The sequence below is a fragment of the Sinocyclocheilus anshuiensis genome, unplaced genomic scaffold, assembly GCF_001515605.1.
Source record: "Sinocyclocheilus anshuiensis isolate Anshui unplaced genomic scaffold, SAMN03320099.WGS_v1.1 scaffold315, whole genome shotgun sequence".
Lineage (NCBI taxonomy): Eukaryota > Metazoa > Chordata > Actinopteri > Cypriniformes > Cyprinidae > Sinocyclocheilus > Sinocyclocheilus anshuiensis.
Genome location: NW_015548210.1, coordinates 314,162 through 330,965, shown reverse-complemented (window position 1 = coordinate 330,965; position 16,804 = coordinate 314,162). Strand labels below are relative to the sequence as shown.

General features: G+C 34.4%; 2 protein-coding genes and 1 pseudogene across 2 annotated transcripts; all 3 read left to right on the top strand.

Moving 5' to 3' along the window:
• The first annotated feature begins 551 nt into the window (after positions 1 to 551).
• LOC107653698 (collagenase 3-like) lies at positions 552 to 3,693 on the top strand (annotated as a pseudogene).
• A 1,074-nt stretch (positions 3,694 to 4,767) lies between these two features.
• LOC107653722 (acetyl-CoA acetyltransferase, mitochondrial) lies at positions 4,768 to 10,466 on the top strand. The gene is made up of 12 exons (XM_016440520.1): positions 4,768 to 4,941; positions 5,160 to 5,207; positions 5,298 to 5,415; positions 6,279 to 6,374; positions 6,490 to 6,590; positions 6,695 to 6,838; positions 7,012 to 7,162; positions 7,288 to 7,383; positions 8,145 to 8,258; positions 9,507 to 9,571; positions 9,652 to 9,809; positions 9,912 to 10,466. The coding sequence occupies exons 1-12, from the start codon at positions 4,870 to 4,872 to the stop codon at positions 10,030 to 10,032; spliced, it is 1,284 nt and encodes a 427-aa protein (XP_016296006.1). The 5' UTR covers positions 4,768 to 4,869; the 3' UTR covers positions 10,033 to 10,466.
• A 1,237-nt stretch (positions 10,467 to 11,703) lies between these two features.
• LOC107653687 (transmembrane protease serine 2-like) lies at positions 11,704 to 15,126 on the top strand. The gene is made up of 5 exons (XM_016440484.1): positions 11,704 to 11,715; positions 11,940 to 12,182; positions 12,520 to 12,613; positions 12,695 to 12,811; positions 14,222 to 15,126. The coding sequence occupies exons 1-5, from the start codon at positions 11,704 to 11,706 to the stop codon at positions 14,425 to 14,427; spliced, it is 672 nt and encodes a 223-aa protein (XP_016295970.1). The 3' UTR covers positions 14,428 to 15,126.
• The last annotated feature ends 1,678 nt before the right edge of the window (positions 15,127 to 16,804 follow it).

Sequence of the window (16,804 nt, the reverse complement as noted above, 5' to 3'; positions counted from 1 at the left end):
TTAGTCCAGTTGAAGTCGTAGTGGTGCGCATGTTTTATAGCTGCTTGCAACGTTGAAAATATTTATGACAAATTTATGACACGAGATAAAATAAAAATGGGAGACCTAAACTTAAAATTAATATCAATTATTCCTTACCGCTCCATTCAGAAGCTTTCTTTTTTTTTGTTGAGAAAACGTTTATGAATTTCTACTTTAGGAAATGGGAAATGCATGCATTCCATATGACCAGACACTCAGCAGAAAAATCAGCAGAAAGGGGATAAATCAAAAGCAGAGGTAGGGATACAAAACCTAAAATCCTTTTGAAGACAACTGGACAATTCAGCTGCTTCAGAGGTGAAGTCATCCACAACACAAACTTCTGTCTTGACATGTTCAGGCAGCAGCCAACAAAACCCCCCAAAACCCACAGTTTCCCACTTCCACCCCCGCTAACACAGCTGCTGACTGGAAATGATAAAACACTGGACAAGCCCCTTTTAGACCATATAAAAGTCACAAACAGAGACTGTGGAGATCAATTAAACTTCCCTGCAGAGGAACAAGACTGAAGTATGGAGCACTTCACAGCCCTCAGCCTGACACTTGCGGTGTTTTTGGCTCTTTGCGACGGCGCTCCCACGACAGCATCACCAGAAGACCATCAAATAGCAGAGGTAAGTACCCATAAGTAAATAAATAATTATTTATTTATTGACTTTTAAATATTTATTTATGTACTAACTTATGCACTTTATGCAGTTTTTTTTATATTTACTTTTTAAAAAATCTCCAAATCTAACTTTGTGACTATGATAAACTTTTGATAACTATGATCTTTATCAGTGCTATTTTTAATAAGTGTAAAAATGTTCCTTCCTCTGTCTTCCCAGGCATAACTGTCAAAATTCTACAGGGACCTTAACGCAACTAAATTCCGCAGCAGAATGATGCCAGATCTAGAAGATGAACTGAAGGCCATGCAGAAGTTTTTTGGTCTGGAGGTCACAGGTAAGCTGGACTCGAACACACTTGAGACGATGAAGCAGCCACGCTGTGGAGTCACTGATGTGGCCAGATATGAACACTTCCAGGGGAGGCCCAGGTGGGTTCAGACTGAGAAAATGTGTTTCTTCTGTGCAAAATGCTACTTGGATTTTGGGTGCTGAATAGATAGACAGATAGATAGATAGATAGATAGATAGATAGATAGGATACTAAACATGAATTGTTTTTTTTTCTCTTAGAATAACTGAATATACATCACAGCTGAGCAAGAGAGAGGTGGACGCCACCATCACTAATGCTTTCCAGCGCTACAGTGATGTTATTCCACTTGACTTCAAACAGATCTACAGCGGCACAGCTGATATCATGATTCTCTTCAAAGCAGGATGTGGGTATAAATACAGTACCCTCAAAAGTTTGGAATAATTCAAATTTTCTACATTGTTTTTGAAAGACGTCACTTATGCTGCATTTATTTCATCAAAAATGCAGTAAACAGGACTATTGTGAAATATTATTACAATTTAAAATACCTGTTTTCTATTTGAATTATTATATTTTAAATGTAACTTATACCGTTGACGGTAAACCTGAGTTTTCAGCATCATTACTCCAGTCTTCAGTGTCACATGATCCCTCAGAAATCATTCTAACATGCTCATTTGGTGCTCAAGAAACATTTCTTATTATCAATGCTGAAAACAGTTGTGCTGCTTAATTTATATTTTTGCGGTGATACAATGCCATTTCAAAGTTTGGGGTAAATAGGATTTAAAAAAATAAAAAATAATTATATAATTTTAATATAAAATTAAAATTATATATATATAAACACTTTTATTCAGCAAGCAGACACTAAAATGCATCAAAAGTGAAAGTAAAAATATTTATAATGTTATACAAGATTTCTATTTTAAATAAATGCTGTTAATTTCTCTTCATCAAAGAAACCTGAAAAAAAAATCATGATTTACACAAAAAATATGAATAATTCAGTATTGATAATAATGGAAATAAATTTAAATAGTAATATGTCACAATATTTTTTATTTCAAAAAATGCATCCTTGGTGAGCATAAAATGCTTCTTTCAAAAACATAAACAAATTTAATTATTCCATATTTGTTTCCTTTTAGATCATGGAGATTTTTACCCATTTGATGGGCCTAATGGGGTTCTGGCCCATGCCAACGCACCCGGTCCAGAGCAGAGAGGAGACACACACTTTGATGAGGATGAGAGGTGGACCTTAAGTTCACGAGGTGAATGCACAAATCACACAGAATCACATGCTTATGTGTGTTAACTTTTTAATATTTATTATTAAAAAAAACATAAATCTACTTCAGATATAAACCTGCTTTTGGTGGCTGCTCATGAATTCGGACATGCACTGGGACTAGAGCACTCCAATGACCCTTTGGCTCTCATGTATCCAACTTACCAATACATCAACACGAATGGCTATACACTTCCCCGTGATGACCGACTTGGGGTTCAGGCCCTGTATGGTAAGTGTTTTTTTGTGACAGAAAACACATACATTAAATACAATAGATCATATTGTAGGGCAACTGGAGAGCATTATCAACTATAAAACTCTCAATAAAGATATATTTCCCCCCCATTTTGTATCATGTTTTAGGAGTTAGAACATCAACAAATAAACCTGAACCAAAACCAAATCCTGGACCGAGCCCACCAGAACCATGTAAACCTGACTTGGTGTTTGATGCAGTGACCAGCATCCGTGGAGAACTGTACTTCTTTAAAAATGGGTAAGAATTTATTTATTTTATTTTTTTATGTTTAATATATTTGATTACATGCACACACACTGTGTGTGTGTGTGTGTGTGTGTGTGTGTGTGTGGATGCGAGTAAAAATATATGATTAAAAAAATTAATATTTAATTCTTCATTTCCATCAGATATTACTGGAAGAAGGGCTACTATAGTGGACTTTCAATGCATGAAATAAAATCTACCTGCCCATCCATTGACTCTGTTGATGCTGGTTATGAGTTCAGTGGCAGAGACATTAGTTTCCTCTTCAAAGGTCATGTTTCCTAAAGTGTCTTTGGTGGTGTATAACAAGGCTTCAGTAAATGCAGTTGTGTGGTCTTCCACATTCAGGTCAGCAGTACTGGGCAGTAAAAGGCAGAACTACTTTACCTGGATATCCCAAACCCATAACCAAATTCGGGTTTCCCACATACGTGAGAAAGATTGATGCAGCTGTATATGTAAAATCAACTGGGCACACTTTGTTTTTTGTTGGAACCAAATACTGGAGGTAAGAAAAAATGAATGATTAGCTCAAATGAACCATTGTCTCCACTTAATATTGTGTTGATTTTTCAAAATAACATCAAAACTAATATAATTTTAACAATGGTGTAGCTTCAATGAAAGAACAGCTCAAATGGACAGAGGCTTTCCTAAAACTATTCGACATCATTTCCCTGGCATTGGGTCACGGGTGGACGCTGCTTTTGAAAATGATGGTGAGTTTAAACACTATAAAACAAAAACACTGACTATTCAACCATTCATTATTTAATGATGTTCCCTGTAATCATTTTTTTCTTTTTTTTTAGGTTATCTGTATTTCTCAGAAGGTTCAAGGCAAATGGAGTATAATTTCATCTTAAGACGAGTGAATCGTGTTCTGTTGAACTATGGATGGCTGGACTGCTACTAAACATTTAAATGAAAATCAAAAGAAATGAAATGAATGTTTCAGTATTAATAATGTACCTATATTTTTCTGTTTTTTTATTATTTTATTATAGACAATGCCACATTGTAATATTGTATGATATATATATATATATATATTTAAATATTAGTGCTGTCAAATGATTAATCGCAAAATAAAAGTTTTTGTTTACATAATATATGTGTGTGTACTTTGTTTATTTATTATGTATATTTAAATATACACACATACAGTATATATTTATATTCATATAATTTATATTATATATAAAAAATATTTAATATATAATACATATACATAATAAATATACACAGTACACACATATATTATGTACACAAAAACTTTTATTTTGGATGTGATTAATCGTTTGACAGCACTAAAAAAAAATAATAATAAATATATATATATATATATATATATATATTGCAATTCAGTTGTAACTCATCTTCTAATATAATAAATAAAAATAAATAGGAAAATGTGGATGCATTTTATTGTAAGCTGAACAAGACCTTTTCTATATAAAAACTAGTGGTGTTGCTATTAATATAATGTATTAACTTGTTCGAAAATACTTTAAAAATACTCTTTTAAAGTGAGTATAAAAGAATAAAGTCAAAAATGTCGGTAGGCATAGGCCCAATCTTTCATTATTTTGTCTTAACAAAAAAATAAGCAGTGAAGCAATGTTGTTTTATGTTATTAATATCTGAATTTTATCTGACAAATAAAAATTAGAGAGGACTGTGTGTCACTACCACTACATTTTAAAAAAAGATAAACATTTAAACCATTTTATAAAAAAGTCACATTTAGTTCAGGTTAAATTGAATAAATGAAAGAAAACTTTCTCTACCAAAAATATAATAGGCTAGCGAAATATAAGTAAAAGAAAGAAAGGTACAAGCAAAAGGTTTATGAAACCAACACTGAGACAAATATTGCATTTTTAAGAAGGTTTTACAAGCCAAAACTAGCTAAAAAACAACAAACAAAAAAAACAACGTAAGGTGTATTGTGACATAAACAACATTACCCACAATGCTCTGGGCGACGCCATGTGACGCAGACACACCTCTTACTGTGATTGGCTGCTCACTGTAAGCGTTCACTACACTCTCATTCGGAGCTTTGAAGGTGAAATTTGCTTTTTTGTGTATGCAGTTTTCCATCGCGATTATGACTTCCTGTGCTCTTTACAGTACACGCACACACCTGTGCAGACATCTGGTGAGTTTAAACTAAATCGATATCGATAGCCGATATTGACTATGCCACGAGACTTGCGCAGCAAGCAGCAGTTTGAATGCAGGCCTGTTTCATTATTTACCTTTTAAACAGTGCACCTCACTTGTTAAAAAGTAGATGTTCAAAATGTAAGGCGTTCATATAAATTCTACAGACAATTTATTATGCCAGCAAAATAGTTTTTGAATCTGCCTTTGCAGGCACATAAATATCTGAGCAGGACCTACAGCACACGACCGTCTCTAAATGTGAGTAAAATATTATGCGATTTGATCAGTTTATGGAGCCAGAGCGGTTTCTGTCAGGTGAGTATTTCTTCCTCTTTAATCTCTGGACAGGAAGTCGTCATCGTCAGTGCAGTCAGGACTCCTGTGGGGTCTTTCAGAGGAAGCCTTTCCACAGTCCCTGCCACTAAACTGGGTTCCATTGCTATTAAAGGAGCCGTTGAGAAAGCAGGTAAAATTCTGATGGTCTTAGGAGGAATTATTATTTGATCATTTATTATATTTAATTATGTAGTTTAACAATATAACAGTTTATTAAAAATTCAAATATTTTTTTTAATTGTATTTTATGTTTATAATGTTATGATTGTTATAATATCATTCATATTTTTAAATGTACGCCATCATTCAAAAGTTTGGGGTCAGTATAATTCATTTTTGATAGAAAATAATACTTTTATTTAGCAATAATGCATTAAATTGAGCCAAAGTGACAGTAAAACATTTATAATGTTACAAAAAAAATTATATTTCATATAAAAGCTGTTCTTTGGAACCTCTATTTATCAAAGAATCCTTAAAAATGTCTAATTTTCCACAAAAGTATTCAGAAGCACAATTGTTTTCAGAATTGATAATAATAAGAAATGTATCTTGAGCACCAAATCAGCATATTAGAATGATTTCTGAAGGATCATGTGCTTTGCCATCATAGGAATATATTATATTTAATAATATATTAAAAGAGAAAACAGTTATTTTAAATTGTAATAATATTTCACAATGTTACTGTTTTTAAAGTATTTTTGATCAAGTAAATGCGGCTTTAGTGAGCAGTAGATATTTTTCAGAAACCTTTAAAAAAAATCTTACCAACCCCAAAATATATAAAATAAATGGTATAAAATAATAATTTAAGCTATAATAAAACCTCATCAACAAATTTATTTTAATCAGAAAGGTGTGCTATTTGTTTCTACAACAAATGCAACATAGTTTGATATTTTGTATTCTAATGCAATGATATTCATATGCGTGTGTTATTATTTCTACATTTTTAAGACTTATTTGTATGATAAAATGTGTCATCTACAGGAATTCCGGTTGAGGAGGTGAAAGAAGTTTATATGGGCAATGTGTTGCAGGCAGGAGAAGGACAAGCACCAACCAGACAGGCTCTTCTGGGTGCAGGTGAGTTATGTATCACACACATAAACAAACAACAAAAAATGCACCTTTTATTTAGGAATTAACAATGCAACTTCTCAAAGAAAAGTGTGTGATGTTTGTGATCTTCCTCATGTAGGTCTCCCTCTCTCCACTCCGGCAACTACCATCAATAAAGTGTGTGCTTCTGGGATGAAGTCCATCATGATGGCCGCTCAGAGTCTCATGTGTGGGCATCAGGTATTGTGATAGACAGGAGATTCAGAAAGTGTTGTGTATGTGAAAGTGAGAGCATTTAGCGTCCTAATACAGCAGAGGTAGTAAATCTACATGATGTCTTCCAGGATGTGATGGTTGCTGGTGGAATGGAAAGCATGTCTCAGGTTCCCTATGTCATGGCCAGAGAAGTGCCCCCTTATGGTGGAGTGAAGATGGAGGATCTGATTGTTAAGGACGGGTTGACGGACGTCTACAACAAATTCCACATGGTACAGTTATTTTGAAGCAGTAAAACCGATTGCATTGTATTTGCATAATAGTGAAGCCTGAAAATAACTATTGAGTCAATATAGGAAGTGAGTGTGGAAACATTGGACAGCAAATGTACTGTACGTAAACACTGGAGAGGCCATGATTGTGTAAAACGCCTCCCCATTTTTAGGGCAACTGTGCTGAAAATACGGCCAAGAACAGCGGTATCTCCAGGGAGGAGCAGGACGCATTTGCCATTAACTCGTACAGCCGCAGCAAAGCAGCATGGGAGTCTGGCGTCCTGGCCAAGGAAGTGGTTCCTGTGAGCATCCCTCAGAAAGGTTGGTTTCACTGCTGTTGCTGTTAAGTTCCATATCATTCCCCAAGAATTCCCTTTTATGAGCTAAAATATTTTATTACACAATTGATACATAATTGCAATAAAATATGCTCTCTGACCGCATAGGAAAACCAGACATCGTTGTGAAGGAAGATGAAGAATATAGGAAGGTTGACTTCAGCAAAGTCCCCAAACTGAAGGCTGTGTTCCAGAAAGAGAACGGTACAAGATTATCATTAACCCTAGTGGGAAAAAGTTTTTAACATAGTGGACTTCAAATTTTAAAAGTACATAAAAAAAAACTAAAAGATAATTACAAATTTTTTAAACTTTGTAATCTCAAATGAATTTCTTTTTTACTATAAAATACATTTAAAAGCATTGTTTTAATAATTTTATTCACTTATTTTGATGTGTTGACTAACATTAAAGCAAATGTAGGGTACTTGATTATGATTTAACTGTAGTGTTATTCAATATTAGATTTAAAGTTATTCGATTGTAAATGTTTTTCATCACAGCTTCATCAGTACAAATGTATAGTTACAAATATATTTAGGCTATATTATGACATACAGGTTTCAGCAGAATATATTTTAGTTTACCATAATTGCTTGTTAGTACCTTCAACAGCACAGTTTAACCATATTTCAAAGACAATAGAAGTAATTATGAAATTGCATATAAAGATGTACTTAACTCCTACTTCAGTGTGGTTGGTTAAAGCACTGAGCTAATTGCATTTATTATAAACTTAAACTATAATACATTTTCATGTAATTGCAAAAAACATGCAATTAAGTGTCTGAAAACATTATATTTAGTATTATGAGTGAATTATAAAGTAATTCACTTAAGTGTATTATTTTGAAGTATATTATGCCGTTTTTAAAAGTATGCTATAAAGTACTTCTTTTCCATAAGTGAGGATATTGAAAAAGTGTTTTCAATTCTAAAGACAAGCGAAAGTTTTGTTTTTGCAGGCACAGTGACGGCAGCCAACGCTAGTACGCTGAACGATGGCGCGGCGGCTCTCGTGCTCATGACAGCAGATGCGGCAAAGAGGCTCAACATCACACCGCTTGCAAAGATCGTTGGTGAGGCAATTCACTCCTCTTAAATTAAATTCATTTTTATAGTGTGTGTTGTTCATTTGAACAGATACTGCGGTGGTTGACAGTTTACGTAGCAATGTTTTATTTTTTTTAATCCCCAGATTTATTTTGCTCATGTTTCGTTAAGTTGTGTTTATTACAGTTTAAATAAAGTATCAAAAGCATGTAATCATATGGTTTTATTGAACAAATCTGTTGAAATATATAATGTATTATAAACAATAATAACGCATTATAACAAATGCCTGCAGAGGGCGCCAACGGCCCGACGATTGTTTTTACACATTACGGCACGATCTAATCCTTGTTTAATATTGAGCAAACCTAATTTAATTAAATTGTCGACTTAATCTTTAATATTTGGCCATTTCTTTATGTCAGAAAAGCTACAGCCACTGTAATTTCTTGAATATCTGGACATCAAAATGTGTAAACTCAGAGTGAGGGTTTAAACTTTTATTTTGAAATCGCGATGAACAGTTGGCATATTGAGAAAGATATTGATATATTCTCCTGTGTTTAAAGTATAAAATATTTACTTTACAAATCTGATGAAATGGTGCATGTTACATTTCGAGATGAATGTAATAATTAACCCAAACTCACAACAATATGCAGAGATGGAGTTTGAGACGCTCCACACATGTAAATGTTAGCAGTTTGGGTGGAGTAGCATTTACTGTGAACTGAGCCGCTCTAACATGCATGTGCGTAACCTACATGCATGTAAATAATTAGCGCATATATTTATTTAATTGATTCATAGCGTTTGTAAATTCACAATAGCATTATGGTTTATTATGATTTTTAAATGGGTTGAATATATTATGCAGCCTTGGAAAACGGTCTAATAATGTGTTTTATGGATTCTCGTCCGTGGAATGCGCCACGTCCGGTATTTTGCAGATTACACGACACAGGCAAAATGCAATTAATGTGTTTTAAAATCGCCTATTCGAATTTAATCAAGGAATCGTTTATTTATAGCATTTCTAAATGGTTACAACACTTTTTTTTTTTAAATAAAAGTCTTGTTATTGGTAAAACTACACTATTTTGACTGAAAAGTTGTGTTACTGTCATGCTACTGAAAAATATAGTTGACTTGGTAGCTTTGCTACTTATAGCTAGCTGCTGAGATGTAGTTAGCTACTCATTCATGGCCTGTTTTGTCAGAGAACTATGCTTGCTAGCTTCACATCTAGATCACCATTTTATCCTAATTCACAGCTTTTGCTGATGCTGCTGTGGCCCCCATCGATTTCCCTATCGCTCCAGCCTTCGCCGTCCCCAAGGTTAGCTGATGTTTATGTGTTTATTGCTAAGCTAAAGTGTTTTTGAAGTCCTTCAGTGTAATAACATCTGTTTCGCACAGGTCCTAAAGGCAGCCGGTGTTAAGAAAGAAGACATTGCCATGTGGGAGATCAATGAGGCCTTCAGTGTCGTGGTGCTGGCCAACATCAAGATGTTAGACATTGACCCCAACAAAGTCAATATCAACGGAGGAGCAGTTTCCCTCGGACACCCAATTGGGTAAATATATGCAACATGCTTCTCATGCATCACTGTTCACTATATTGACATACTGTAATTAGATTTGCGTAATAATTTATGTGCCGGTTTTGCGGTTTCTAGAATGTCAGGGGCGAGAATCGTAGGACACATGGTGCACAATCTGAAATCGGGACAGTACGGACTGGCAGGAATCTGCAATGGAGGAGGCGGCGCCTCTTCTATTCTGATCCAGAAATATTAGGACTTGCACTTTAGTCCACAGAATGTCCTTGAGTCAGATATATCTTCATCATTAATGTGAGGTCAGTCCTGTTTTTCAATTAAAATAGGAAACAAAGTTGTCGGTGTTCATACAATACAAACTTCTCAAATTGTAGTATTTATTCTGTGCTCTCAATGCATATTTCGTTATGTGGTGTCATTCTCAAAATAATGTTTTAATAAAAGGGTTTAGAAAGTTAAAATCTGTATTTGCAATAAAATAGAATATTGATTGTTTTTGTTGATGTTGAATGTGATGATTATACTCAGAAATAATGCATTTCACCTGAATGAACACCAGGTGGCGTGTGTGCTTTGAGCTCTGTTTGCTGATTGGCTAATGGACACTTTTCACAGACTATAATGAAGCAATAATAATTTTTTTTTTTTTTTTAATGTACTTTTATAATATTTTATCCTGACATTAAATGACAAAAAAAAAAAAAGCTGCGAAGGGGTTTCTATGTTATATTTTATCCTGACATTAAATGAAAAAAAAAAAAAAAGCTGCGAAGGGGTTTCTATGTTGGTAAATTGATGGTAAATTTGACAACATTCATTCTTCTGACGTCCTTTATCAGGCTCTCTAAACACAATAGTAGTGCTTTTTTGTTTGTTGTTTTTAAGCAAATGGGAAAACAAAAGTTATATGTGCTTTGGTCTCCCATGCACTGCTAAGTTTACCTATGACAACTTTGGCTTCTTAGAACCTTGGAAATGTGAAAAGGGTCCATTGAGGCAGTTTTGACCAACCTTACCTGGTTGATGGTGACCTGAAACTAATTTATGCTACAAGATTTTGTAAATTGGAAAAAAAAAAAATAGTTTGAACTATAATATGTTTGAAATGTGAATTATGTTCCACAATGTTTTGAAACTTACCAAAAACCATCCAAATTATTATTAATAACAGAATCCACACATGATATAGCACTATTATCTTTACCACAGCATTGGTTAGCATCTTTAAAGCCAATTTTTAAATGACATTATGCTCGTAAGTGCAATGAGTCCTTGAGGATATTTTTTTCCTTTGGCCGAAGGTATGTTCATTTACTTGATTTGTTAATGTACCTGTGTTATTAGATGATTTGCTAAAGGTCTCTGTTAATTAGTAAGCACAATTAGATGCAAAATTAGAGTTGTTGGTGACATTAAAGAGATTCTCCACCCAAAAATTACATTTCTCATAAGTTATTCACCTTTATGTCATTCCAAACTTGAATGGCTTGAATGGCTAAGAACAATTTTAATTACTTATATATATTTATATAATATATATATATATATATATATAACACAAATGAGTTAACTATTTTTCTCAGTTGTAAGCAACATTTCAGCAAGAGAAAAGGAACGTTTTGTTCTTCCAGGGAAGTTGACAGAGACTCTTTTCCGAGTCTGTATAAATAATCCACCTGCAGCACCTTGACCAAAAAAAACCCCCTCAAGACTCCACCTCCAGACACCGCTCTTATCACGTCACATAACACCTTATGATGATTCTACTGAGTACTCGGAGACTGTTTATCAAGTTCTAATTTTAAGTTTCTTCCTTCTATTTGTCATTGAAATGTTATTGTGCTTCAATCAAAGAGACAGATGTGCGAGTCAAATATTAACAGGATGTTGTGAGAGCACTTGTAACGTCATGGATGTCAAAGTATCGGCTCATTGACTGAATAACAGCAGGGCCGAGACTGACCCCTGTGTGAGAGCTGAGTTTGGAAAACCACGCATTTTAATAGTGCAGATGATCTTTACAGATTGTTTTTAATGTGGCAGTTGTGTGAACAGTGCGTCGGGAAATTGAACAGGAAGTCTATTTAGCTACATCTTCTAACAGATTAAACCTTCATCATATAAAGCCTTGTAATGTTTTTATAGCTTTTAGCTGTTCAGGTGATTCTTGGTAATGTACGAAATGATTTAAATGATAACTTACAGTTGTCCTTGTTCATATATGTTTTCATATATGCCATTGAAACTTTAGCTAAAAAGAACAGCACTTTTCAGAGAGATACTCGCCTGCTCAGAGCCTGCATCAGTATACGCCTCAAACAGCACCTGTTAATACACACCACACGGTCACACCTGGACCCTACCTTGACGTTAATCCGGTTCACAAAGGTATTTAATGCTTCTTAAAGGAATAGTTCACCAAAAACGAATCATTTACTTACCCTCACGTTGTTCCAAACTTGTATGGATTTCATTCTTCTGTTGAACACAAAAGAGGATATTTTGAAGAATGTGCGTAGCCAAACATCATCTGGTACCCTTTAGTATTTTACTATGGATTACTATGGAAGCCAATGGGGACCAATGACTGTTTAATTACCCACATTCTTCAAAATATCTTCTTTTGTCTTCAACATACAAGTTTGGGTGAACTATTCCTTCTAACCTATTTTAGTCATTTTCATGTTCTAAATATTGGTTCTAATGAACTTTGATTCTTTGACAGCTTCCAGGAGAAAAAAAATGGCCATTTATCCTTGGCATAGTCGTCACCCTACTGGTCGTTGCTGGGGTCATAGCTGCGGTGCTTTGGTTTTATGGTAAGAAACTCACACACTGGATGTCCTACAGTTCATCTACACCAGATTTCTTGCTCTGATGTCCTTTGTCTACTCCAACAGGTGTGTTTGATTGTTTGCAAGGGCGTCGCTGTAAAACAGATAACGAATGTGTCCGCTTCTCGCAGTGGTGTGATGGCGTGCAGGACTGTCCATCGGGAGACGATGAAACTCAGCGCTGTAAGAATACCTTACACATATTGTCCAACATGTTGAATTGATCCCATTCAAAGATCTTTACTGTACTTTCTGTTGTTGTATTTGTAGTTCGTCTGTTTGGATCTAATTTCCAATTAATTTACAAGATTTCTGTTTCAAATGAATGCTGTTCTTTGAAACTCATCAAAGAATCCTGAAAAAAAATGTCAGTTGCCACAAAAAATATTAAGCAGCTCAACTGTTTTCATCATCAATAATAATAATACTAAGTGCTTTATGAGCACCAAATCAGCATATGTGACCCTGGAGTGGTCCAGGGTCACATATTAGAATGATTTCTGAAGGATCGTGTGAAAAATGATGCTGAGAATTTAGCTTTGACATCACAGGAATATTAGTACATTTACAGAATGTGTTTTTGTATGAGGTGATTTGTAATATGTGCTTTGTGTTTGTGTGTGGTTTATCCATTTATCCGGTTTATCCGGTTTATCCGGTTTATCTGGTTTATCTGGTTTAAAGATAAACTATCTGGTTTATCTGGTTTATCCGACCACATGCTGGTGAAGACAGATTCTCTCTGCTCTTCCAATCTGACAGGTTTTCGCAGTAAAACGTGCGCAACAGAGTTCTGTTAATACAGAATTTTCTAGTTCTTCATATCTAAAAGGTTTAGGTTTTACATTTTGGTTATTTTATTGCAGTTAACATTAATTAATTGGTTAGTAGTGTTCCCTATAATCAGCTTGTTTAAAAACTCTTCTTTTTATATTTCTCTTATGATAATTAATTTCATACTGTCCATCTAACAAAGTAGTGGCACTCAAATGTATAGGTAAGATAATAGTTGCAAGTTCTTTTTATTTTATTTTATTTTTATTTGTGTGTGTGTGTGTGTGTTTGTGAAATAAATATTTAGGTGTTACCCTTATTTTGTATGAACTAAAATGTTAAAAGTAGTTTATATAAAACTGAAATATAGTATAAACATTAGGCATAATAATAATAATACAGAGTAAGAAAAACTAAAACATAATATGAGATAAACTTGATAGAAAATGGAAATGCCTTGACTAAAACTTTAAATAAAATTAAATAGAGAAGTTTGCTAAAAAAAATATAAGTGAATAAAACAACATTAATATAACTAAATTAAAAGGAAAACTGAAAAATATAAAAATAAACACAAATTCATAATATTATTAAATACTATAAAAGTACTTAAATAATGCAATAACACTGATCCCAATGTACAAATCTGTTGTCATCTTTTACTCAATCTCATATGAGTGATGAGAGTTTTCATTTTTGGGGTGAACCAACCTTTTAAATATTTTAATTACTGTAAAATATTAATATCAAGTATAGCTTGTAGCTAGGAAAGCTACACTTTTCACATACGCTGATACTGATCTCTGAATCCTGTTGTAGATTGTGGACGGAACAGCGGGACCCGAATCGTGGGAGGAACCACGGTGACCTCTAAGGGGGTGTGGCCATGGCAGGTCAGCCTGCAAATTACCAGAAGGCATTTGTGTGGCGGGTCTGTCATTACACCTTACTGGATCGTCACAGCGGCTCACTGTGTGCATGAGGAAGTACTCTCGTTTAGTACAGTCTCGTTTGACAATTTATGATGAACTCTAATAAAAGGCAAACTGGTGTAGGAACTCAGATGCAAGGGATTGGACTGTGTATGCTGGATATCTGACTCGTACCGAGATGCTGTTGGCCACCGGCAATTCTGTAAGCCGAATTGTCATGCACAACTTTGACCCGAGAACCAGTGAGAATGACATTGCCCTGATGAAACTAAACGTCCACTCACAATTACATGTAAGAGTGAATTTTACAATTTTCCCCCAGCCAATAAGAAAATTTCACGATCATTTAATAATACTGACACGTTAAGTGAAAATAAATTAAAACAAAGTGTTTTTGTTTCACACATGATCTGTGCTGGCAAGCTGGAGGGCGGCGTGGACTCCTGTCAGGTCAGAAACACGCTCTGTATAAACACAGAAGCTGCTTGATCATTCAAAAGAGTAAATTAGAGTAGAGTAAATGTAATGTATGTGCCAAAGGCCAAATTAAATAAGTGCTCTTCCACACGGGGACAGTGGGGGTCCTCTGGTCACAAAAGATAATTCTCTATGGTGGCTGGTTGGGGACACTAGCTGAGGTGATGGATGTGCTTTCAGAAACAAGCCCGGAGTCTACGGAAATGTGACCTACTTCCTTGACTGGATATATGAACAAATACAGGTAAGATTTCAAATATAAATCCAAACTGTGTCACAGAAAATGTACTATTATTATTATTATTATTATTATACATGGCAGAAGAAAAACACCTCTTTTTGTATTTTTTCTTTTCAGAGATATTAACTATTTTTAATATAAAGATTTTTGAGAAGAGCAACTGATCCAAATCGCTGACTCTCAGGAACTGTAACAGTGTCCAAGAGACTTTTAATGTAAGATTGTTTTTTTATAGTCTTGTTTTTGTTTATTTTATTTTTTGCTTTCATATAAATGTTTTCACATAAATCTAAAATAACCAGTTATTTATTTTCACCAGTGTCAATAATGAAGTGAATTGCACATTATGCTACAATATGCACTTTTCTCTCTTTTTTTGTTGTATGTTTTGTATAAAGAGCACAATTGTAAATTTGTATATAATATTTGAACATATAAATTTGTAAAAATGTTGCAGTATCCGAGTCCATGTATAAAATTGCTGAAATATGAACATTTCAAATGTGAGATAGATAGATAGATAGATAGATAGATAACATTTTTATATAAAGATATTTGAAAATGGCGCAATTACACGGCAGCCTGGGAACCCATTTCATCTTCAGCTTTATTCTCGGTCTCTGCGAGAGGGAAGTGTTGGCAGGGGACCCACCGTGTGTTGACAAACAAACCTGCTTCCCGTGATTTTTTTTTCCACTGGGGAAAATATGCTGAGAGGTCCATAAACCCCAAAATGCCATGCTGATTTAGCCCGCTCTGGCCTGACTCGGGCTGCAGGAGAGCTTAGTTATGATAATGAATGGTTTTAAAGGATATATTATTGTCCAGGAAATGGTTTTATTCAGATAGTAAATGATAGGAAAATAGGGGGAATAAAATGTAATGAAAAACAATTTGAGAAGAGCAACTAGTTCAAACCACAGACACTGATTTTAACAATGTCAAATGGATATTTAATGTAAATTTATTTTATTTTATTTTATTTTACATTGAATTATTATATGCTGTTTTTATTTATTTATTTATAAATTATTATTATTAATTTAATTTTTTTCATTTTTTTTGTTTTGTTTGTCTTATCTACATCTGAAATATTTATTCATCAAGTGCATCAGGTAAAGTTAAAGGCTAAAAATAGATAAATAAAATTTGGGTTATTAAAGGGGTCATATGACGTTGCTAAAAAGAACATTATTTTGTGTGTATTTGGTGTAATGCAATGTGTCTATGCGGTTTAAGTTGAACAAAACACATTATTTTCCACATAATGTACATTATTGTTTTTCCTCCATGCCCCGCCTTTCTGAAACGTGTCAATTTTTACAAAGCTCATCGGTCTGAAAAGTGAGGTGTACGCTGATTGGCCAGCTATCCAGTGCGTTGTGATTGGCTGAATACCTCAAGCGTGTGACGGAAATGTTACGCCCCTTACCATACTGTGATGCCCTGTGTCCCGGCACGACAAGACAAAAACAATAAAACCCATTACAAACGAGGCATTTGTTGCATCCAGTGGGGACATAATTACTGATTATAATGACTTATACTGTCTTTTTACGCGTTGCGTATCGCGCTGCGTAAACATAAAACCATGTCTGGAGAAACGACAAACAACAAGTGCTACTCTACACTGCTCAAAACTCGCGTTTGAATCGTCAGTGGCAAATTCTTTAATTATAAAAAACTTACTTACAGGCTGAGTCAGAAGCGCCAGACTGTCATTGCAAAGTTGGAACTGCCCCACTTTATAGA

Coding starts and splice junctions, on each gene's coding strand:
- LOC107653722 (XM_016440520.1), top strand. CDS start 4,870: ATGCAGTTTTCCATCGCGATTATGACTTCCTGTGCTCTTTACAGTACA. Junction 8,259..9,506: donor ACCGCTTGCAAAGATCGTTG/GTGAGGCAATTC, acceptor CCTAATTCACAG/CTTTTGCTGATGCTGCTGTG. Junction 9,810..9,911: donor TCCCTCGGACACCCAATTGG/GTAAATATATGC, acceptor TGCGGTTTCTAG/AATGTCAGGGGCGAGAATCG.
- LOC107653687 (XM_016440484.1), top strand. Junction 12,183..12,519: donor CGTTAATCCGGTTCACAAAG/GTATTTAATGCT, acceptor ATTCTTTGACAG/CTTCCAGGAGAAAAAAAATG. Junction 12,614..12,694: donor TGCGGTGCTTTGGTTTTATG/GTAAGAAACTCA, acceptor CTACTCCAACAG/GTGTGTTTGATTGTTTGCAA.